At 37.6% G+C, this 25913-nt stretch overlaps 1 protein-coding gene across 1 annotated transcript in view; it reads right to left on the bottom strand.

Annotated features, from left to right (window-relative positions):
• LOC127868197 (protein FAM214A-like) overlaps nucleotides 1-25913 on the bottom strand; it is a 42441-nt gene that overhangs the window by 5252 nt on the left and 11276 nt on the right. Inside the window, 10 exon segments of the mRNA XM_052409850.1 lie at nucleotides 96-164; nucleotides 1272-1430; nucleotides 2954-3074; nucleotides 5854-5927; nucleotides 8104-8256; nucleotides 8953-10476; nucleotides 10479-10938; nucleotides 12663-12797; nucleotides 14939-15135; nucleotides 17272-17447. Coding sequence (XP_052265810.1) covers nucleotides 96-164; nucleotides 1272-1430; nucleotides 2954-3074; nucleotides 5854-5927; nucleotides 8104-8256; nucleotides 8953-10476; nucleotides 10479-10938; nucleotides 12663-12797; nucleotides 14939-15135; nucleotides 17272-17447 — 3068 coding nt within the window.

Here is a 25913-nt window from a genome sequence, read left to right as displayed (position 1 = left end):
TCAAGCTACTACATCCGTCATAATGTGCTTATGGCTTTTTCTATAGGCAAATAGACAATGATAAATCCAACATCACAAATAACGTATGGATCTACCACTTGGACTGTTCCACTCCTGGGTACATGGTAACCCCTCTTGCCCAATGGTTCCAGGTTAACATAGCCCTGAAAACAGGACAATAATTCATTAATTAAATGCACATGTGAAAAGTGTTATTCCTACTAATTGTAGATTACCATGTCTTAGGCACAGATTTTTACCTCCATGTGTCAATTTAAACAAGAGATTGCCAAGCAATATTGTCCCATACCGGTGAAACTCCACTATTGTCAGATTTTTTATTTGTTGCCATAGCAACCAGAGTTCTTGATGTAGGAACAAATTGAAATGACGTGCATAATCTCCATATTGCCATCTATCCATGTTTCAAGTTTCATAAAAAAATATGAAGAACTTATAAAGTTATCGCAGGATCCAGAAAAGTGTGACAGACAGACTGACTGACGGACAGAGCGCAAACCAGAAGTCCCCTCTGGTTTCACAGGTATGGGACAATAATTGGTTTAACATTTATACAACCCTATCCTTGGCACTTACCATAATAGACACCATTTCATTTCCGAATGTTACACCCTATTATCTACGGGCAGAATGGGCTGTTGTCAAAACCACTAATAGCAGGTAACAATAGGTATGAACAGGTATGAGTTTGGACCAAAAAGTTGAAATATAAAATACAAAAATATCTTTGTGCAATTCTTCATTAAAAGCTTTCGCTGAGGCTTTTGTCAATGTAAGAGATAGCAGGTAAAGGTAGGTGGGAAGGAGGTCTGTATTTTTGCACTTCTTAATTTACAGCTTTAGTTCAGCAACTAGTGCTATGACTTTGTAAGTAATTTTAGTTGCTAATTGACACTTGAGAACATTAAAATATGCTATTGCCAACTAGCACTAGAGTCCCTATATGCTAGAGAACAGTCTTCAAAAGTTGTCAAAAATATATTGCTATGCAGCCAATGCTCTTAATTATGCAAAAGCTTTGTTCTCTCTATATAAAATAACTGTCCAATGATGCGGATTAATTTATTGCACAATCAATCACCAATTTGATTTCTTTTCTTCAAATCTTTTGTTTTCCATTATTTTTTGGCAATAAAAAGCTCAGTGCATAATATAATTGTTGATAAAAAATATCAAAGCAATTTGCTCCAAAAACATTACTTCAAAATACTACTTGTTAAAATAAAACAAACAATTCTAGATTTCAATACCAGATATGGAGATGGTGCATTGTCGTCTGAGAGTTGGAAGAAGTAGGACACCACTGGCAGAGTGACATGTCTTGGACAGAACGAACCGCTTGCTCCGATCTCTACCGTGAACCCTTGCACCACACCCACCGGTTCTATACGACCGTTCAAGACTGATTCCTGTTGGACAAAAACAGGTGTGAAAATTGTTTGAGACCACTTTACCACTGGTTCTATATGACTTTTCAACATGGATTCCTGTATAATAAAAACATGGGTGAAATATTGTTTTAAAATTAATGTTATGTTTACCGCCTCATACACAATTATACAACTTGTTTCTATACAATAATTCATGACAGATTCCTGTACATTTCACCTCTCTGGGTGCAAAAAAGGTAACATGTGACATTGAAATTCAAAGGCAAATGGTACCTTTTTGCACCAATGGGGCATTTGTAAAAACAAATTAACACACTATACAACTGGTTTAATAAGACTGTTCAACAAGAATACCTATAAATCATGTACCTGTACTAAAGTAAAATTGTTGTATACAACTTAACAACTGGTTCTACAAGGCATACCTCAAAGTTCCCTATGCTCTAGAGGTACAAGACCAAGGCATACCTCAAAGTTTCCTATGCTCTAGAGGTACAAGACCAAGGCATACCTCAAAGTTTCCCATGCTCAAGAGGTACAAGACTAAGGCATACCTCAAAGTTTCCCATGCTCTAGAGGTACAAGACCAAGGCATACCTCAAAGTTTTCCATGCTCTTGACGTACAAGACCAAGGCATACTTCAAAGTTTCCTATGCTCTAGACGTACAAGACCAAGGCATACCTCAAATTTTCCCATGCTCTAGACGTACAAGACCAAGGCATACTTCAAAGTTTCCCATGCTCTAGACATACAAAACCAAGGTATACCTCAAAGTTTCCCACACTCAAAACATACAAGACCGAGGCATACCTCAAAGTTTCCCATGCTCTAGAGGTACAAGACCAAGGCATACCTCAAAGTTTCCCATGCTCTAGACGTACAAGACCAAGGCATACCTCAAAGTTTCCCATGCTCTAGAGGTACAAGACTAAGGCATACCTCAAAGTTTCCCATGCTCTAGAGGTACAAGACCAAGGCATACCTCAAAGTTTCCCATGCTCTTAACGTACAAGACCAAGGCATACTTCAAAGTTTCCTATGCTCTAGACGTACAAGACCAAGGCATACCTCAAAGTTTCCCATGCTCTAGACGTACAAGACCAAGGCATACTTCAAAGTTTCCCATGCTCTAGACATACAAGACCAAGGTATACCTCAAAGTTTCCCACGCTCTAAACGTACAAGACTGAGGCATACCTCAAAGTTTCCCATGCTCTAGAGGTATAAGACCAAGGCATACCTCAGTTTCCCACGCTCTTGACGTACAAGACCAAGGCATGCCTCAAAGTTTCCCATGCTCAAGAGGTACAAGACTAAGGCATACCTCAAAGTTTCCCATGCTCTAGACCTACAAGACCAAGGCATACCTCAAAGTTTCCCATGCTCTAGACATACAAGACCGAGGCATTCCTCAAAGTTTCCCATGCTCTAGACGTACAAGACCGAGGCATACCTCAAAGTTTCCCATGCTCTAGAGGTACAAGACCAAGGCATACCTCAAAGTTTCCCATGCTCTAGATGTACAAGACCGAGGCATACCTCAAAGTTTCCCAGCAGGCAGTTGGTGGAGGCAGGTGCACTGGTACTGAGGACTTTGGTGTCCTCCATGGAGTCTGTGTCTACGTCGGACCTCATAGAGAGCTTGGAGCAAGACATGGCACTGTAATCAAGCAGTTCGCTTGAGTCTATATATTTGAGCCTTGTTCTAGGAAAGGTTAAAGGTTAAAGTTGCGATTTATAGTCTGCTTTAATAACGTACATCTTCAGCCGACTTCGACATTAACCCCCCGATCACTGGGATTTAAGTCGTCCGTATACATATGGTGCACAAGGCAGCCACAGCACATGTACTTATTTCCCTCGCAGGTACCTATTTATACACCTGGGTGGAGAGGAGCAATTGTGGGATTAATTTTTTGCTCAGAAAAATCCAGTGCCCTGAGCGGGATTCAAACCAGGGACCTTCCGATCCCTAGACCAACATCCTACCGTTAGACCACTATCACCACAGTGGAAAATGGAGCTTTATGCATGTGCGTAAAGTTTCATTACAGATGAGCCTTTCCCATCCATGCTACACTTTGTGCTTTTATGAAATTTTTCGTTTGAAAGTTAGTCTCATCGAAATGAAAATCCAGTGTAGGCAGTAAATGTCGCTCCTGATAAGTTTGTGTGGACTGCAAAGGCTCCTCTGGAATGATGCTTTACACACATGCATTAAGCCCAGTTTTCCCAAAATAATACTCATACTTTACGATTCTGCCATCATCATTTAATATATTAAAGTTTTAAATTTTTGACCTTTGATCTTGAAGGATGACCTTGACCTTGACCTTTTACCACTCAAAATGTGCAGCTCCATGAGATACACATGCATGCCAAATATCAAGTTGCTATGTTCAATATTTCAAAAGTTATTGCAAAACTTTAATATATTAAAGTTTTTAATTTTTGACCTTTGACCTTGAAGGATGACCTTGACCTTTCACCACTCAAAATGTGCAGCTCCATGAGATACACATTTATGCCAAATATCAAGTTGCTATGTTCAATATTTCAGAAGTTATTGCAAAACTTTACTGTAACCTTAAAGTTTTGGGACAGAATGACAGACAGACAGGCCAAAAACAATATTCCCAGATCTATCGATCTGGGGGCATAAAAATTAACTGGATATTAAACATCTTTTTTTCATTCGACCCATTTTTTTATCGACAAATAATAATTACAAATTAATTGGCCCATTACAAAAAGGCTCAATCCAAAATTAAGTTGATGTCAAGGTCAAAATTAGGTCAGGTGATGTGTGTCGAGTGTTTAACCCTTTCCCCCATACGAAGCAAAGTGAAAATGTGTTTTGCAACCAACATAAAATCAGAACAGGTTTTATGCTGTTTGCTGCTTATTAGTATCTAAGGGTTGGCAATGAAGCCTTTAAATCTTTAATCTAGTAAGAATGGTCTTTAATTAAATGTAACTTTCTAAGGGACTACAAATGTGTCAAAATATGTATCTAAGTGGTAAAGGGTTAATGAAAGTATCAAAGCTTAGTAAGCTCATTAACCCTTTACCACTTAGATACATATACTAGTAAGTAGTATTGATGTTTATTGAATGGTCAAATAGGGTCAAAAAAGAATTAGGACCTTCTGAATAAGTCCAAAGCAGGTCGATGGCAAGGTCAAAATGAGGTCAGATGATGTTCATGTCAGCAGAGAATTCAAAGATAACATCTTTTCAAGGGTCAAAACTTTGTAGATGGCATTGTTGATGTTAGACTAAACACATCATTTTGAATTAACCTTTTAGGCAGACAGACAGCCCAATGGCAATACATGTATGACTGCCATCATCAGTAGATTCCAAGGGCATAAAACATGCAATTTATTATTTATTCTCCTTAGGTCTACATTTGTAAACAAGATGTGTTTGTGAAACACAATATGATGTTTGACCTTGAAGGATGACCTTGACCCCTATATGATGTTTGACCTTGAAGGATGACCTTGACCTTGACCCTTCACCACTCAAAATGTGCAGCTCCATGAGATACACATGCATTTCAAATATAAAATTTCTAGCTTCAATATTGCAGAAGTGACATTACATGAGCAATTTTGACCCATATATTTGACCTTGAAGGATGACCTTGACCTTGACCTTTCACCACTCAAAATGTGCAGCTCCATGAGATACACATGCATGCCAAATATCAAGTTGCTATCTTCAATATTGCAAAAGTATTCATAAAATAAGCGATTTTGGCCACATATATTTGACCTCTGACCTTGAAGGATGACCTTGACCTTGGCCTTTCACCACTCAAAATGTGCAGCTCCATGAGATACACATGCATGCCAAATATCAAGTTGCTATCTTCAATATTGCAAAAGAACTCATAAAATGAGTGATTTTGGCCACATATATTTGACATCTGACCTTGACGGATGACCTTGACCTTGACCTTTCACCATTCAAAATGTGCAGCTCCATGAGATACATATGCATGCCAAATATCAAGTTGCTATCTTGAATATTGAAATACTGCAAAAGTGTACATTAAATGAGCGATTTTGACCCATATATTTGACCTTTGACCTTGAAGGATGACCTTGACCTTGACCTTTCACCATTCAAAATGTGCAGCTCCATGAGATACATATGCATGCCAAATATCATGTTGCTATCTTCAATATTGCAAAAGTTATTGCAAATGTTAAAGTTGGCGCAAACCAACCAACCAACTAACAGACCAACAAACCAACCAACAGACAGGGCAAAAACAATATGTCCCCCACTACTATAGTGGGGGACATAAAAAAATAAAATAATAAAGAACTCTTTACATGTGTTAATAAGATTAGACATAAGTTGTTACCTTAATATTTTTATCAAGAATCTCCAGGAAACAAACAAAAACCCGCTATTACTAAACTCACTTTTTTATGGAGCGTATATTAGTCAAGGAGCAGTCATAATCAAAATGTGTACTGGATCTCTTTTTCAGTGGTGCCTGAAAAGTACATCAGAAATGCTTCAATCATTAGAGCAATTTAAAAGTTTAAGAGCTCTGATAATTCTGTGGGATGGATCAGAAATACTTCAATCCTTTTTTTTTGTTTAACAGCTCTGACATTTCTGTGGAGATTTGTCACAAAATTATTTCTAAGAGTTAGGCTTACTTAAATAATTAAGTTAATTCTAAACTAGAAATGGCGCGGCAGAGGCCGACGCGTATCCCCACGCCGAATGTTTGACCTAGGTGTGCCCCAGGGTTGGTAATGGGGCCATGCATAGCTGAGATTGACCGTATTGTCATAAGAGAAGTTCATCATCAATTAGAAGTGAATTGGTGTAGAAATGAAGAAGTTATAGTAAAAGGCAATTTTGGGTGGGTGTGACATATGTGGGCAGGGCGCCCCAGGGTTGGTAATTGTGCCATGCATAGTTATGATTGACCGTATTGTCATAAGAGAAGTTCAGTATCAATTTGAAGTGAATCGGTGTAGAAATGAAGAAATTATAGTAAAAGGCAATTTTGGGCGGGTGTGGTCTATGTGGGCGGGGCCCCAGGGTTGGTAATGGGGCCATGCATAGTTGAGATTGACCGTATTGTCATAAGAGAGGTTCAGTATCAATTTGAAGTGATTCGGTGTAGAAATGAAGAAATTATAGTAAAAGGCAATTTTGGGTGGGTGTGGTCTATGTGGGCGGGGCGCCCCAGGGTTGGCAATGGGGCCATGCATAGTTGAGATTGACTGTATTGTCATAAGAGAAGTTCAATATCAATTTGAAGTGAATCGGTGTAGAAATGAAAAAATTATAGTAAAGGCAATTTTGGGTGGGTGTGGTCTATGTGGGCGGGGCCCCAGGGTTGGTTATGGGGCCATGCATAGTTGAGATTGACCCTAATGTCATAAGAGAAGTTCAGTATCAATTTGAAGTGAATCCGTGTAGAAATGAAAAAATTATAGTAAATGGAATTTTTTGGTGGGTGTGGCCTATGTTGGCGGGCGCCCCAGGGTTGGGATTGGGGCCATGCATAGTTGAGATTGACCCTAATGTCATAACAAAAGTTCAGTATCAATTTGAAGTGAATCCGTGTAGAAATGAAAAAAATTATAGTAAATGGAAATTTTTGGTGGGTGTGGCCTATGTGGGCGGGGTGCCCCAGGGTTGGGAATGGGGCCATGCATGGTTGAGATTGACCGTATTGTCATAAGAGAGGTCCAGTATCAATTTGAAGTGAATCGGTGTAGAAATAAAGAAGTAAATGTAAAATAACCTAAAAAAATGAGTGATAATTTCTGACGCGGCCCCACCCCAACCGCTATAACTTTTGACCCAGGGGTCAGATCAAAATTCCAAATAGTGCAGGGTCGCACATATGCTCATAGCTACCATGTGTGTAAGTTTCAAGGTTCTAGTGCTTTTAGTGTAGGAGGAGATAGTGGCCAGGACGGAGGGACAGACAGACAGACAGACAGACGGACGGACGGACGGACGGACGGACGGCGGAGATAACCACAATATCCCCACCTTTTTTTCAAAAAGCGTGGGGATAATTATTTATACAGCCCTTCTCCTCCTTCCTTTGCTTCAAGTAAGGCCTTTATCAGTTATTGCCAATAATATATAACAGTGGTACCAGGTAACCCTTTCCCACTCAGAAGCAAAGTGAAATGGCTATGTGCTGTTTGCTGCTCATCAGTATCTAAGGGTTGGAAATGAAGCCTTTAAAACTTGAATCTAGTAAGAAAGGTCTTTAATTAAAATTGACTTTCTAAGGGATTACAAACTTGTCAAAATACATTTCTAAGTGGTAAAGGGGTTAACTTGGTCTAGGTTGCGGTGGTGGCATAGTGTCCGCCAAGCAATCAGAAATAATAAAAAAAAGATACAAAATACAACAAGAGATGTGTTTGTTAATAACATAATGCCCCCTAATGCGCCGCTTTGAAGCCATATATTTGACCTTTGACCTTGAAGGATTACCTTGATCTTTCACCACTCAAAATGTGAAGCTCCATGAGATACACATGCATGCCACATGTCAAGTTGCCCAATATTGCAAAAGTTATGACCAAGGTTAAAGTTTGTGACACATACAATGACAAACGGACAGGCAAAAAACAATATTACCCCGATCATTCGATCTGGGGCATAAAAATGCAAATAAACAAGCATACTGGACTTGATCTGGATGGTAGACCAGTGCTAGAGTTGAACACTGCGCTGGTACTTCTACCCATCACAAACTGGAATTGCTTGATGTCGTCTGGGGACGGAAGGGATTTGTACGTTCGGGAATGGCACTTCTGGGAATTCTTGGTCAGCATCTCCTGATATGAAAGGTTACATTAACCCTTTGCATGCTGGGAAATTTGTCGTCTGCAAAAATGTCGTCTGCTAAATTTCTAAAATTAGCATTTTCTTCTATTTTTTTTCAAAGAATGCTATCAGAATAGCAAACAGTTTGGATTCTGATGAGACGCCACGTACTGTGGTGTCTCATCTGGATCCAAACTGTTTGCAAAGGCCTTTAAAATTCGGTTCCCGCACTGAAAGGGTTAAGGTTGTTTTTGGTCGAGTAAAACTACAAACAGGTAACTCATCCATCTTTAAAGTAATTTTTTACTGAAATGTAGGTAACTGTAAGAATTAATTGGCCCAATAAAACTACAAACATTATTTAGTTGCTTTATAATTAAATAATAATGTCGCCTATATTATACTGATGTAATGTTTTCACAGAATACCATACAATTGGAAATTTTAGAATATTTTTATTTATATTTGAAATCTAGTAACCTTAAATACATATTCTTATATAAAGAAATACCAGCACAAATACCATACTTTATAGTGTATAACGTGCAATTTTTTACCTGAAAGTTTCAATTTAAATAGTTTGTGCATGTTTCTTAAACAAGGTTGTGCACTTTACATGGTTAAGTATTGTATACACTTACAGCTGCGGGGAATGGAACCAAAGTGGATTAATATGTCATGTTATACACGGATAAGTAGTGGCTCACCTGGGACATGTTGTGTTGGAATTCTCGCTGAAGAAGCTGCTTGCATAGTGAAAGATCACGAACAAGTTTTTGATCACAGGTACTCGAGTTTGGTGTAGGCGAGGCGCAAGAGTTAGCCACTTTTGTCTCAGTCTTGCGCGCAGTGACACTATCAACAGACTTACGATTGCCATCAATAGCACATGCCAATTTATCGGTTACAGATTTTTTATCACAGATTTCCATGTCAAAAGTGTCATTGGTTGGTGTTTTGCAATCGTCAATGCTGTCTCCAGATAGGGAATTTAAATGATTCATATTAGCTTCACTGAAATGATGGGCAACTTCTTGATCAAGTACACAATGAGAACTTTCATCAATGTCCATGGATTCCAGGTTTTCTGCTAAATGCGAAACATCATTTGAACGTTTAACTTTTGGAGAAGAAATGCACATTTCATTTGGCATTACCTCCCTTGAATTTGAAGGTATTTGAGTTAAGTTTTGGAAAGTCTTCCTTGGCAACACAGTTAAGTCTCTTTGTGAATTAACATTCACACTGTCTTCTGTGATCATGCAGGAATTTTTGTTTAATACACAAACTGGCTGAGATAAAACAGTTCCCTCTGTATTTCCAGAATATTTATTGAAAGACTTTTCTAAACTAATGTTCAGTTCTACAGACGTATCTTTTACACCATTTTGAAACTTTTTAGTTTTTCCATCAGTGGTCACTATAGAATCTTTTGAATTACTATCGGAGTCAAAGTTCTCGAAAAGATTTCTTCTATGTGACTTTGAGTTCATTTCACTCCCTTGCATTGCACCATTTGAAAGACTTTGGATTAAATTGCAAGAATCTGGATACTTTGAATTCTCTTGAGGTCGTTTTGGTGTTCTCTTCTCAGAATCAATATCTGCATCCTCTTCAATGTAGAAACTACATTTAGTGGTAGGAATATCCTCCAGTTTGGATGATCCATGCACCCTTGGAGCTTTTTGCGAAAGACTAGATAAAAAAGCCTCTAAATCACTCGGATATAGTGGCTTTATGAGATCATGCAGATCACTAGAAGTAAACTCTTCCACCGGTTTTAAAGGAACACTCATCATATCCTCTAAATTCTCCATTTTTGATTCAGTCAAGTTCAGATCTATGCATCTTTTCTTAAATATTGATGGGTCAGGTTTCTTGCTTCCAGATACTATCACTTTGGGGCTAGGTAATCTTTTGGTTCCTATAAAATTGTTATTTGTGCTCACAGACAAGCTGTTTGGTTTCAAACATTTCTGGCTTTTAAATAATTCATGTTTTTCATGTTTACTCTTAACTGTATCGGTTTCAGCATTATGTTTTTGCTGAACATTTGTTGGTGTTGACGACGAACACGGAAAAAGAAATTCATCCTCTTTATCATCTATGTCAATATCACAACTAGAAGAACATGGTGGGTTGGTATGTGGAGAGGAACTACTTTCTGGGAATTCATGCCTTAGTTTCATGGTCGGAGAAAGCTGGTCTACTTTTCTCTTCGGAGTGTGACTCATGGGGCATGGAGTAACACTGACTCTTGATTGGTGGCTTTTTTATCTTCACAATTTTTTCTACCAATGGGAGGCTTCTGTGTCAGTATATCCTCATTTGACTTCCAAGTATTCTTCTTTTCCAAGGAAGTGGCAGTCTGGTTTTTATCTGTGAAAGTAAATCTATCATTTTTACCTTCACTTTCAGATAACTTTGAAGTGGAAGGTACAGGATTATTGGAATTCTCAAATTTTGGCTTTGATCGTTTGATTTTGCTTTCGTCCAGTGTTTTTCTTTGTCTAATGGGTTTCTCATCAGTTCCAGGCTCTGTCCTGCATCTCAAGGATGCCACTTTTTCCTGCCTTGGCAAATGAGCCACACTGCTCTGCATAATGGCAAAATCGAGTTCAGCTGATGGGAAACTGTGGACGACAGGCAAGTGGCTGAACGAATAACCCACGGCTTCTCCTGGTGCATAGATTCTAAAACAAAAGTTGTGTTTTTAATCAGTTCACACTTATGTGAATCCTAATTATATTTAAATCAATTGTCATACAATAGTGTTTTTCCCAGGAGGGCAAAGGGGCATGGCGCATTACTTTCAAAAAGGGCATTTTAGCGCGCAGTTTAGGCAAAAAAGGGCAAAAACGTTCCCGGAATACCTGAACTACGGGGAAACATGTAATCGCATCAGAAGCAGTTGTGGAAAAAATAACATATTAACAAGCACATTTATTGGTTATAGATGTATTTAACTTACTATGATTTATATTAATATATTTACCTTGCAATGTACATTTAAGTTCCATGCTGTTTCAATAAACTGTACAGCACGACCAACATAATAAAGCAATATATGCATATGAATCTGATTATACACAGATCCACTAACATATAAATGAAACCATGTTTGTCTTATCCCATTGTCTAACAATAATCTTGACCGATGTTTACAATAACATTGCGAGTAAATTGATCGCTAACAATATGCAAACACTCGTTTCCGTGACATACATCCACCGAGTAGATTACAAATAAATAAATAATGTTGTTGCTATCTAAAACATTTTTATGCATTGTTGATTATCACAGACATTTCATCAATTCCTTCTTAATGTATAATCTCCATCGTTAATTCGATCGTTTACGACGTTATTTGCCATTTTTGCCGAGTCACAATTTAATTCTGTATAGTCCGCCATGTTGATAAAATGTCAAATGATGTAAGCGACAGGCGCGCATAGAAACTTTAATCGTATACGCGATTCGAATTTTGTTAAATTAGTATACGTCTCAGTAATAATTTTAATAATTAGATCTAATTATCTTAAAGACAAAAACGATAAAGAATAAATTTGTTTGTGATTTTAAATGTAATTATGCGTAAAAATATATGTTTTGATGTAACTGAATAATGCATGCAATGCACAATTGCCACGAGAATAACATCCAGTTTTCATCAAAAGTCTCCGAAGTAATGATTTTATTGTAGATGGTGTACACATTGCCGACCGAAATGTGAGCTTTGTATAACATAGCCTCTGGCATTATCGATTGATACTGACATGGGGTTATTCACGCATGACTAATTCACAGCTTTGGGGCAGTCAGTTTGACTACCTATAAATCGAGCACTGTTATAGATTAAATCTACTCGATTAATGTAGTCGATTAGACGTTGACGTCTCTCGAGTAAATCAAGCACAGTCAGAGCGTCACAGACAATCAAGGAAGCTGATTTTGTGATCGCAAGGCAATAAAGATGTTATCGAAAAGGGCGCGTGGCGAAATTTTCCTTTGAAAAGAAGAGCGCGTGGCGAAATTTGTCTTTGAAAAGGGCAGAGTGGCGATCCGGAAGGGCGGCGTGGCTTTTCGCCACGCTAAAATGGCCTGGGAAAAACACTAATACAAAACAAACTTCTTGGTTCATTATCTTAATAATTCTGGTCATATGACCAGGAACATAAACATGCATTATGTTAAGGACTAACCAATTTAAATCAACAGCATGTTAAATTGCATTAAATTTCATATTTCTAGATATGATAGTTGAAATACTTTTGTTAGTTTAAATAAACCCTTGAGAGAAGTGCAGATAACTTTAGATCATCAGAGCCATATAGTTTTATGTTACCATTTATAATGGTATGTAACTATGTATAGTGGTATTTAACCATGTACAGTGGTATGTAACCCTCTACCATACCTGTACACCACCCTGGCAGGGAGACAACCCTGTGTTGATATGAGCCACGAACTGAGCTGTGAAAAGTGCAGGTAACTCTGTATCATCTGCAGGTGGGTCCGTCCATTCACAAACCCCTCCAGTCTCTCGGAGGACCTGTAAAATGCAAATAAGTTCATTATATTTTGAATCAAAGCTGTTGATATAATAAAAATAAAATTCCCCTGACCTCAAATAATTATCTCCATGCTTTTTGAAAAGCTTGGGGATATTGTGGTTATCTTCGCCATCTGTCCGTCCGTCCGTCTGTCTGCTCTGGCCACTATCTCCTCCTACACTATAAGCACTAGAACCTTGAAACTTACACACATGGTAATTATGAGCATATGTGCGACCCTGCACTATTTGGAATTTTGATCTGACCCCTGGGTCAAAAGTTATGGGGGTTGGGGTGGGGCCGGGTCAGAGATTTTCACTAATTTTTTTATGTTATTTTATATTAACTTCTTCATTTCTGCACCGATTTACTTCAAATTGATACTGAACATCTCTAATGACAATACGGTCAATCTCAACTATGCATGGCACCATTACCAACCCTGGGGCGCCCTGCCCACATAGGCCACATCCACCCAAAATTGCCTTTTACTATAACTTCTTCATTTCTACACAGATTCACTTCTAATTGATACTGAACTTCTCTTATGACAATACGGTCAATCTCAACTATGCATGGCCCCATTACCAACCCTGGGGCGCCCCGCCCACATAGGCCACACCCACCCAAAATTGCCTTTTACTATAACTTCTTCATTCCTACACTGATTCACTTCTAATTAATATTGAACTTCTCTTATGACAATAGGGTCATCCTCAACTATGCATGGCCCAATTACCAACCCTGGGACGTCAAACATGCGGCGTGGGGATACGCGTCAGCCTCTGCCGGCCATTTCTAGTTTTCAGTGAAATAAACACCATTATCTTCCATTACAACTAATTCCATTTAAGCATGCACCATAATATTTTCAGTGTATAGTTCAATTTTATTTTATTTACTTATAAAGAATCTTAACAGTATTACTGGAAAAATATACTGCTTCAGATATCTGGTTAATTAATTCATATTTTCCATGGAGTACTCTTTAATAAAACGCTAATTGATAAAGTATTGTGTTGGAAAACCCAAACAGCATACGTGTCACAAGAAAATTGATAGTCTCAACACATCTCAAAATTGTATTTTTCATGGAATCATTTTATAAACCCTTTAATGACAAATTATCCCTTTACAGGCTTAGCAAAGAAGTAAAATACAGTAATTTATTGGAGAGAGCAAATGAAGAAGGATTCAACTGTTCTTTAAGTTTTGAATTATTCATTTCAGCTCTAATAAAAAAACAAGGCTTATAGGGATACTCTTTATCCTATTTCTTAGGAAGAACCAGCACTTGGTACCTCTTGGGGAGTCTATTGAATGCTTTTTGTTTTTTTGTTTTAGTTATATTTTTTTCTTTTATACCTAATGATAAAATATGACATTTCTGCAGTGAAATAACAGCAGTGAAAATAAACATAAACATATATTTTTTATGGTCACGAGTGAATTAAAATCGATATTCCATCGAATCCCACAAATTGTCATTTTATTTCATGCTTTTTTCAACATTTATTTTCATTGTAAGAGTTAAACTGGAGAATTTTGCTAGAATAATGACATCATTTTGTGTATTGAAAGCACGCCACGGAAGAAAAGGTTACTTTTCAGCAAAAGGGAAGCAGCTGTTAATTATTTTCTTGAAAAGGGGCATAAAAGAAACAGAACATTTGTATATGTCAATGTAAGCTCGTTCGTTATTTCACTCGTCATCATAGAAAAAGAATATTTCCACTCGTGGCTGCGCCAATCGTGAAAATATATTTTCTATGATCACTCATGAAATAACAAACGATCTTACCCTGACATGAACAAATATCCTCTATATATTTTCTTTTTTCAGAAGTATTTCAGTCAGTTAACCAACTCACACTTTCTTAGGTTTGCTGGTCAACCAACAGTAAATGCTGGTATTAAAGTGACACCTGCCCTTCATAAATCAGAGGACGGGGAAAAATGGACGTAGAAAGGCTTTCATGACCATCCCCACATAAGTTATGTGGCCGGGCAGCGAATCAAATACCTAATGCTCGGTTAGCATGTCCCGCACTCTACCAACTGAGCAAGATTATTGAAAGAATGGTCCTTAAGTGTCCATTGCACTTAGGACCACCTTTAAATAGTGCCATGTAGCCCCTACCTTTTCTTGACCAGCTGCACGTCCCATCGTTCCAGCAGAAGGAAATCATCCTCACACGAGAAGGTGGCGCCCTCAATGACGACTTCCTCGCGATATCCGTGCTCGCAGTCCGGGAACAGCAGAACGTCGATACGCATCGGGATCTGGTTCACCCAGAGCACTTCCTGTACACTCGCCAGGTCACTAGCCCTTCGACACTGGGAGACAAGTGTAAGAACAATTATTTTTATGATTTCGTTATCTATAAGATTAGATGTGGTTTGAGCTACTTAATCTCATTCCTGAACTCTGACCAGGTCTGCTTGAATTTTATACCGTAAGAAAAAATGTGTTATAATGAACAATTATTTTTCATTAATTCATTTTAATTGCTGTTTGGATGTTGCTGACACAAACGGCTCTAATCATTGCACACTGGCTAGGTTTCAAGCCATTTGACTCTGTTGAAAAATGTGTGAGAAAACATTTATTTTTTACATTTAAATCACAGTCAGGATAAGGTTTGTCCATAACAGTTCCTGGAGTACACAATTGTTCAAACTAAAAAAAACTAGTGCTTTGTCACAGACGTGACGAATACCCCCACATGCCGCATTGACAAATAATATTTTGCATGTCATCTTCACAAAAAACAGCGGACACCATGCTCAATTTTTAAAACGCACTAAGTGACCCCTTGACCTTGTTTTTGACCCAGAAAGGCCCATGTTCTAACTTGGCCTTAAGATCATCTCCATAAAACTTCTGACCAAGTTTGGTGAAAATTGGATGTAAACTACTTGAATTAGAGAGCAGACACAATGCTGAATGATAAAAAACGCACTAAGTGACCCCGTGGCCTAGTTTTAGACCCGTAATGGCCCATGTTCAAACTTGTCCTAGAGATCATTTAGATAAAACTGGTGACCAAGTTTGGCGAGGATTGGATGAAAACTACTTGAATTAGAGGGCGGAAAACATGGTGAGGTTTAAAACACACTAAGATACCCCGTTACCTAGTTGTTGACCCGGCATGACCCATATTCACACTTGACCTAGATATCATCTAGATACAACTTCTGACCAAGTTTGGTGAAGATTGGATGAAAACTACTTGTATTAGAGAGCGGACAACATTGTGATGTTTAAAACGCACTAAGTGACCCCCTGACCTTGTTTTTGGCCCAGCATGAACCATACTCAACCTTGCCCTAGACATGATCAAGATACAACTTCTGACCAATTTTGGTGAAGATTGGATAAAAACTACTTGAATTAGAGAGCAGACAACATGGTGAGGTTTAAAACACACTAAGTGACCCTGCGACCTAGTTTTTGACCCGGCATGGCCCATGTTCGAACTTGACCTACACATCATCTAGTTACAACTTCTGACCAAGTGTGGTGAAGACCGGATTTAAACTACTTGAAATAGAGAGCGGACACCATGCTCAATGTGTAAAACGTACTAAGTGACCCTGTGACCTAGCTTTTGATCTGGCATGGCCCATGTTCGAACTTGGCCTTCAGATCATCTAGATAAAACTTATGACCAAGTTTGGTGAAGATCGGATGAAAACTACTTGAATTAGAGAGCGGACAACATGCTGAATGTTTAAAACGCACTAAGTGACCCGTGACCTAGTTTTAGACCCAACAGGGCCCATGTTCGAACTTGGCCTTAAGATCACCTAGATACAACTTCTGACCAAGTTTGGTGAAGATCGGATGAAAACTACTTGAATTAGAGAGAGGACAACATGCTTAATGTTTAAAACGCACTAAGTGACCCCCTGACCTAGTTTTTGACCCGACAAGGCCCATGTTCGAACTTGGCCTAGACATCATGTAGATACAACTTCTGACCAAGTTTGGTGAAGATCGGATGAAGACTACTTGAATTAGAGAGCGGACAACATGCTGAATGTTTAAAACGCACTAAGTGACCCCGTGACCTAGTTTTTGACCCGGCACGGCCCATGTTCCAACTTGGCCTAGACATCATGTAGATACAACTTCTGACCAAGTTTGGTGAAGATCGGATGAAAACTACTTGAATTAGAGACCGGACACTTCATACGAACCGACAGACAGACCGACCGACAGACAAGTTCACTCCTATATACCCCCCTAAACTTTGTTTGTGGGGGTATAACTAAACAAACTGTGATTTTCACTGTTTCAGAGGTTTTTATTAAACAATAAGAGTTGTGTTAAAATGAAATTGCTACAAGTTGTCATTTCTGTGATTTAATATGCAAACATTTGCATTTCATCATGAACGAAAACAGAGTAAATTCTGGTCAATAATAAATGACTGGAGATGTTCACAAGATCACTTAGCATGACAGTACCTGTAGTTTGTGGCGATCACACTCATGGTATCTCACCCCCTTAGCAGGGGGACAGTGTGGTCCCTCAATCCGACCTTTGGGGGACATGTCGGGAATCCTTGCCTCTGTTATCAACAGGGCTATCTCTGTGAAGAGCTCTTGAGGGTCAAACATCTTTTCTTCCATTTCATTAGGTCCTGAAACAAAGTGGTTTTAATGTTTAGGCAATCTCAATATCAACAGGAAAATTATCTCTAGTCCAACATTTTTCTTCAATTTCATGAGGTCCTGAAAAATGTTTGTATATATTCTATTTCATTAATATTTTTATATATTCCATTTCTTTAATATTTGTTTAAAATTCATTTTATTAATGTTTTATATATTCCATTTTATTAATGTTTTTACTGCCTCAAAATATTGTGTTTTTTATATACCAGTATAGATAGACATGTCTATATTTACAAAATATAAATGGAAACTACTAGTATTCTATATTGAAACAATAAGAGCCATAACTCTTTATCAAGAGGACATAATTTTCTTCCTTTCTATTAGGTCCTCAGATATGATGGGGTTTAATGATAACATACCGAAGCCAAATAACTCATTATTCCATAATAAATAAGTACTTTAATAGTATTGCTTTTCGGCTTAAGATATTAGAGAGGAGTAACATTTAACTGTTATGGTTATCAAAACATAATACCAGTTACTCTTAGTAAAAAGGACTTAGTTATCATCAAGGTGAAAATCCTTAACAAATATTATTGTTCTTTCAAAACTGGTATTTACATCCTAAAATATGGGTTTATAGATGCAGGTAATTGAAACAAATAATTCTTCAATGTTATGGTAATAAAGAGACAAATTAACATTGTAGACATCTAGTCAACACATTTTCACATTCAAGCAAAATTGAAGTAGTTTGTGTAACACGTGTCACTGATGAGCCCTGCCTAACCACTACTACTGTTTGCCAATTATTACCGGCAATAATAATTATGATAAATTGTTAAAAAAACTCTCATAAGTAATGAATACAGATTTCACGAGTTCCCTGGCAAGTATATTGCCAATACACGTGTGTAATGAGCATCAGGCACATACATTTTTTTGTAACTGGGTATTATCGGATTTAATGATAATCCCATTCTTATTTTCATCTCAATGTCTTTGATGTTGAACACATTCCCATAAACACAAGGGTTTTTTTAATTGTCCGACAACAACAGTTTCTTTTAATCTAAAAAGCAATCAGGCTTTCATAATAAAAGCATTAACAAGAGGGCTTGAAATGCCCAAAGTCGCTCACCTGAGATATTAAGATATTATTGGGACAAATCTTCTGACCAAGTTTCATGAAGATCGGAAAATAAATGTGGCTTCTAGAGTGTTAACAAGGTTTTACTATAGTCATATAAGGAAAAAATGCCCTGCCCCCTGGCAGCCCTGTTTTTCAACCAACAGGCATCATTTTTGAACTCGTCAAAGATATTATCAGGATTAATCTTCTGGCCAAGTTTCATGAAGATCGGACAGTAAATGTGGCCTCTAGAGTGTTAACAAGATTTTACTATAGCCATCTAAGGACAGATGTCCCACCCCTTGAAAGCCATGTTTTTCAAGCAAACATTCATCCAAAATATAATTGAGACCAATCTTCTGACCAAATTTCATGAAGATTGGACAATAAATGTGGCCTCTAGAGTGTTAACAAGGTTTTACTATAGCCATATATAGCCATATAAGGAACAAGAGCTGCCACCATCGGATAACATATGCCCCCTATAAAGGCTTTCATAGAAGTTATGAGCATTTTTTGAAACCTAAACGCAGATTTCGATACCTAAACGCGGACCCTAAGTTCAAGGTCACAGGGGTCAAAATTTGTGTGCGTATGGAAAGGCCTTGTCCATATACACATGCATACCAAATATGAAGGTTATATCTCAAGGGGCATAGAAGTTATGAGCATTTTTCGAAACCTAAACGCAGATTTCGAAACCTAAACGCAGACCCTAAGTTAAAGGTCAAGGTCACAGGGGTCAAAATTTTTGTGCATATTGAAAAGTCTTGTCCATATACACATGCATACCATATATGAAGGTTATATCTCAAGGGACATAGCAGTTATGAGCATTTTTCGAAACCTAAACGCAGATTTCGAAACCTAAACGCAGACCCTTAGTTCAAGGTCAAGGTCAAAATTTGTGTGCATATGGAAAGGCCTTGTCCATATACACATGCATACCAAATATTAAGGTTATATCTCAAGGGACATAGAAGTGATGAGCATTTTTCGAAACCTAAATGCAGATTTCGAAACCTAAACGCGGACCCTAAGTTCAAAGTCAAGGTCACAGGGGTCAAAATTTGTGTGCGTATGGAAAGGTCTTGTCCATATACACATGCATACCACATATAAAGGTTATATCTCAAGGGACATAGAAGTTATGAGCATTTTTTGAAACCTTTACACAGATTTCGAAACCTAAACGCGGACCCCAAGTTAAGGTCACAGGGGTCAAAATTTGTGTGCAAATGGAAAGGCCTTGTCCATATACAAATGCATACCAAATATGAAGGTTACATTTCAAGGCACATAGAAGTTATGAGCATTTTACGAAACCTAAACGCAAAGTGTGACGGAAAGACAGGCAGACAGACGGACAGTCCGATCACTGCATGCCCTCCTTTGGGGGCATATTTTTAAAGCAACCAAAACCATTTTCTAACTCATTCAAGATATCATTGGGACAAATCTTCTGACCAAGTTACATGATGATCGGAAAATAAATGTGACCTCTAAAGTATTTACAAGGTTTTACTATAGCTATATACGGAAAAATGCCCCGCCCCTGTGGTGGCCATGTTTTTCAACCAACCGGCATCATTTTCGAACTCATCCAAGATATTATTGGGATGAATCTTCTGACCGAGTTTCATGAAGATCAGACTACAAATGTGGCCTCTAGAGTGTTAACAAGATTTTACTATAGCCGTATAAAGCCATATAAGGAAAAATGCCCCGTCCCTTGGCAGCAATGTTTTTCAAGCAAAGGTTACCATTTTCAAACTCATTCAAGATATCATTGGGACAAATCTTCTGACCAAGTTTCATGAAGATCAGAAAATAAATGTAGCCTCTAGAGTGTTCACAACATTTTACTATAGCTATATAAGGAAAAATGCCCAGCCCCCTGGCAGCCATGTTTTTCTACCAACCGGCATCATTTTCCAAGTTGTCCAAGATATTATTGGGATGAATCTTCTGACTGAGTTTCATGAAGATCGGACTATAAATGTGGCCTCTAGAGTGTAAACAAGATTTCACTATAGCCATAATAGCCATATAAGGATAAATGCCCCGCCCCTTGGCAGCCACATTTTTCAAGCAAACGTAACCATTTTCTAACTCATGCAAGATATCATTGAGACCAATCTTCTGACCAAATTTCATGAAGATTGGACAATAAATGTGGCCTCTAGAGAGTTAACAAGGCAATTATTTTGAATAAATTCTGAACTCATAAACAATGAAAGTCTTTCTAAAAAAATCAAGAATTACCAGGTGCTTTGTTTTCTTTGGTTTCCTAAACACATTTTTGTTGGCCTAACTAAATTGATTAACTTTAAATCTGATGTTGTTTTAAATGAATTTCATAGATTCCCTGCTAAGGGGATTAGATCTGCTACAATTAACTACCATGTATGAGTTCCATACTCTACACAAGGGCACTGAATCCTATAAAAAGCCTAAAACTCATTTTGACAGTAATCGGGAAATTAAAATTGCTGAAAGTATTTTCAATACAAAGTGTTATTTTTTTTAAAGATGTTTACTAAATCCAACTTTAAACCAAACTAATGTCTCACAAAAACGAGACAATAACTAGTTCATGCTTTCTTAATGGCTCAATCTACTCTATCAGTGTAAGATAACATTTAGTTATCGGATAACAGTCATCTTAATCTCTGAACAAAGACCAGTGCTAACTCTTTTGTTTAACAATGAAAGGTTAAATGACATTAATATCTAGCAAGTCTTTTTACTGGCAAAGGAAGACAAATAAGCGTGTTTCTTTAAACCTCAGGAATGTGCAAACAACTCTTTTAAAGCAAATTCAAAACATCTTTGTTGCTTAAGTCAAGACAAAAGGCTTTGAAACCAAATTAAAGATATTTCATTAAAGGCTTGTTCAACATGTTACAAACTACTAGCACAGTCAAGAGGCATTGCAAAATATTAAATAAAAATTCTTGTTTGTTTGTTTTTTTAATTTTATACTATTTGGAGACAAATTCATGTTACAAGCTCTTGTGACCTATGAGCTCAAAATCAATAGAAATATAACTTTCTTTCAAAGTAAGAACTAATTTTAATCATCTAAGTTCAAAGCATTCTTGAGAGCATGCAAAAACAATACCAGGATCCTATCTGCCTTCTTGCATTCTTGTCTCCAAGGTTTGGATCAACTTCAAATATGAGAAAGATTTTGTATCATTTAGTGGGGGACATATTGTTTTTCCCTGTCTGTTGGTTTGTGTTTGTTTGTTTGCCCCAATTTTAACATTTGCAATAACTTTTGCAATATTCAAGATAGCAACTTGATATTTAGCATGCATGTGTATCTCATGGAGCTGCACATTTTGAGTGGTGAATGGTCAAGGTCATCCTTCAAGGTAAAAAATATCGGTCAAAATCGCCCATTTAATGTACACCTTTGCAATATTGAAGATAGCAACTTGATATTTGGCATGCATGTGTATCTCATTGAGCTGCATATTTTGAGTGGTGAAAGGTCAAGGTCATCCTTCAAGGTCAAAGATATAGCGACGCAAAAGAGGGCATAGTGTTTCTGACAAACACGTCTCTTGTTTGTTGAAGCACATAACAGATCAACTCATGTTGTTCATTTAAACCTAGTTTATTTAGGCTTATCGCATTATAAGCATTACATAAACTCATTAAGTCAATCTGAGATCCATTTATTGGGAAGAACCCGTCCTTGGTGTCTAAACCCTTTACCACTACGATATGTATTTTGACGTCTTTGTAGTTCTTTAAAAAGTGAAATTTAATTAAAGACCTTTCTTACTAGATTCCATTTTTAAAGGCATCATTCCCAACCCTTAGATACTGATGAGCAGCAAACTGCATATACATGTAACCGGAGTTACTCGCAGGCTGTTCTGGTTTTATGCTGTTTGCACCTAGCAATTCTCACTTTTCCTTTGAGTGGAAAAGGGTTATTAACACTCCTATAGTGGGGACAGAACCTGGGGCTTCCTGATTGATAGGCAGACACCATATTCACTACATCACTGCGACATTTTCATTAATAATGTGGAGGAGTGCTGTTAAAATTTAGAAAAAGATGTAGTCAATACATACAATAAACCATGTTGACTACAGTTTTTAACTCTCTTTAACAGGTAGGAAATATGTACTTAGTTAAATACATTAAATGACATATTTGTTTAAAAGGCTTAAGAGTCATAAAGATGTCAAATACTTCTTTGCATATATCTCATGCATCTGACATTTCAAGTCCGATGTAGAACTGAACTAAAGTGAATCCACTCTTACAACTTTTATTATGACTAATTGATTGTAACAACAGTGTCACTAAAACTAGATTAGCGATACAAATACTGCAAACAATAAGTTCAATGACCTTTTAACCTCATTTAGTTTAAAGACTAGCAACCATAAAACTTAACATTCAATATAAACGTGCTCCACATAAGATGATATTTGGAATGATTGATGACCGAAATTTAAGTTATACTAGCTCACCCATGCAGTGGCAATATGTATAGACCATACTGTGTTTTTTTACAAGGGATTAACATTTATTTAACATAAATAATTTTATACAAAAGCTGACAGCAATAAAGTACACTATATATACTTTTGGCTGTAAGCTGCTTTATCAAATTATTTATGTGAACCAAATCTTAACCCTTTACCATAAGTATTTTGACGCATTTGTAGTCCCTTAGAAAGTGTAATTTAATTAAAGACCTTTCTTACTAGATTCAAGTTTTAAAGGCTTCATTTCCAACTCTTAGATACTGATGAGCACAAAACAGCATTAAACCTGAACAAACTGCTAGTTTCTCGCAAGCTGTTTTGGTTATACAGTCCAACCCCTCTGACGCAGCCAGTAGGGAAACGGCCAAATTGGCTGCTTAAGCTTGGTCGCCTCTTAAGAGGGGGTTGGGTCATAGAGAGTCTCGAGTTCATGAGTGCATGGCCAACTGTTTATTTTTTGTATAAACAAAATGGTAAATATGTGTACATGTACTAAACAATGTATAGACTTAAAATAATTGTATTTCTTCCTTTCTAAAATCAGTTTTAAAACAACATTTTCATTCAAAAAAATATTCTATTCATCTTTCTAATCATCATCAATATCATCATCACCAGAATCAAGTCAGTTAAAAAAATCATTCTCATGATTCATTGTTTACACAATGCGCGTTGTATGGCCCCAATTCACTTAAGATGAAACAGTAGTTGTGAATCAGTTATGCGTGAATAACTCCCGAGTCACTATCAATCAACAAGGGCTGTTTGTAAACATGCATGCCCCCCATATGGGCTCTCAGTTGTAGTGACAGCCATTGTGTGAATATGTTTTTTGTCACTGTGACCTTGACCTTTGACCTAATGACCTGAAAATCAATAGGGGTCATCTGCAAGTCATGATCAATGTACCTATGAAGTTTCATTATCCTAGCCATAAGCTTTGTTGAGTTATCATCGGGAAACCATTTTTCTATTTCGGGTCACTGTGACCTTGACCTTTGACCTAGTGACCTGAAAATCAAAAGGGGTCATCTGCCAGTCATGATCAATGTACCTATCAAGTTTCATGATCCTAGGCATAAGCTTCTTAAGTTATCATCCGAAAACCGTTTTACTATTTCGGGTCACCGTGACCTTGACCTTTGACCTAGTGACCTGAAAATCAATAGGGGTCATCTGCAAGTCATGATCAATCTACCTATTTAGTTTCATGATCCTAGGCATAAGCGTTCTTGAGTTATTATCCGGAAACCATTTTACTATTTCGGTTCACCGTGACCTTGACCTTTGACTAGTGACCTGAAAATCAATAGGGTTTATCTGCGAGTCATGGTCAATCTACCTATCAAGTTTCATGATCCTAGGCATAAGCGTTCTTGAGTTATCATCCCGAAACCATTTTACTATTTCGGTTCACCGTGACCTTGACCTTTGACCTAGTGACCTGAAAATCAATAGGGGTCATCTGCGAGTCATGGTAAATCTACCTATCAAGTTTCATGATCTTAAGCATAAGCTTTCTTGAGTTATCATCCGGAAACCATTTTACTATTTCGGGTCACCGTGACCTTGACCTTTGACCTAGTGACCTGAAAATCAATAGGGGTCATCTGCAAGTCATGACCAATCTACCTATTAAGTTTCATGATCCTAGGCATAAGCGTTCTCGAGTTATCATCCGGAAACCATTTTACTATTTCGGGTCACTGTGACCTTGACCTTTGACCTAGTGACCTGAAAATCAATAGGGGTCATCTGCGAGTCATGGTCAATCTACCTATCAAGTTTCATGATCCTAGGCCTAAGCGTTCTTGAGTTATCATCTGGAAACCAACTGGTGGACGGACCGAAAGACCGACCGACCGACATGTGCAAAGCAATATACCCCCTCTTCTTCAAAGGGGGGCATAATAACTTAATTGGTTTATTGCAGTTTTATGGCACCTACCGCACGAATTGGTCCCGACAGTGATCTCCGACACGATAAAATCGCGACCAGTTACTTAAGAGACTGATAATAGCAAACGGGTGTAATCCTCCTGGTAATCGTGCTTTTCATGCATTATATTATACAAACATTTTTCTCCGCATAAAGGGTTTTATCAAAATTAATATTGAAATCATTGTAAATATTACATAAAACAGATATAAATGTTTTTGTTTAATTCCCAAATGCAAATAATAAATTTTAATCCGAAACACACTCCCGATTGTTTTATGTTAACAAGACATTTACAAATTCTAGAATCAAAAAAGTCCTTGTGTATTTTCGGTTAAAAGTTTCGTTGCTCTTTTTTACTTTTAATAAGCCGATAAATGTCATAAATGTGTGCTTGAAAAACAGAATTGTAGTATGATTCAACAGCTACAAATAATAAATTTTAAATTAAGAATCTCTTTTCAAGTAGCAATAGGTGATATTCGCACGTGCGGAAACAAAATGATAAAACGGTCGCATATTGCTTTTAACCCTATAACCCGATAATCCGCCGCTAATTAATTGCAACTTGCAAACTGGTTGTCAAAATGTTAATCACACATCAAGTTTTAGTACTATAGAGCCTATACCGCAGACTGGAAGTACATATCGATTTTTTCGCCGTTGCGTCGGTGTAATTTTGCCAATGTACATGACTGACTTACTCGCGCTTGACCACTCATATGGGGGAAATTTAACATTTGGGATGCAAAATTGCTGGCTGGAGAAACGGGGTTACTGCTTAAGAGGGGTGCATTATATAGTGTTTATCGACGGTCGCGGCACAGACCGGCCGCCTACACCGGCGATGAGGGGTGACCGGAAGTAGGGGTTGGACTGTATGCTGTTTGCACATAGCAATTT

Source organism: Dreissena polymorpha, chromosome 2, assembly GCF_020536995.1.
Source record: "Dreissena polymorpha isolate Duluth1 chromosome 2, UMN_Dpol_1.0, whole genome shotgun sequence".
NCBI classification, from domain to species: domain Eukaryota; kingdom Metazoa; phylum Mollusca; class Bivalvia; order Myida; family Dreissenidae; genus Dreissena; species Dreissena polymorpha.
Note: the sequence above shows the minus strand (reverse complement) of the source record. Positions and strands in the feature narration are given on the sequence as shown.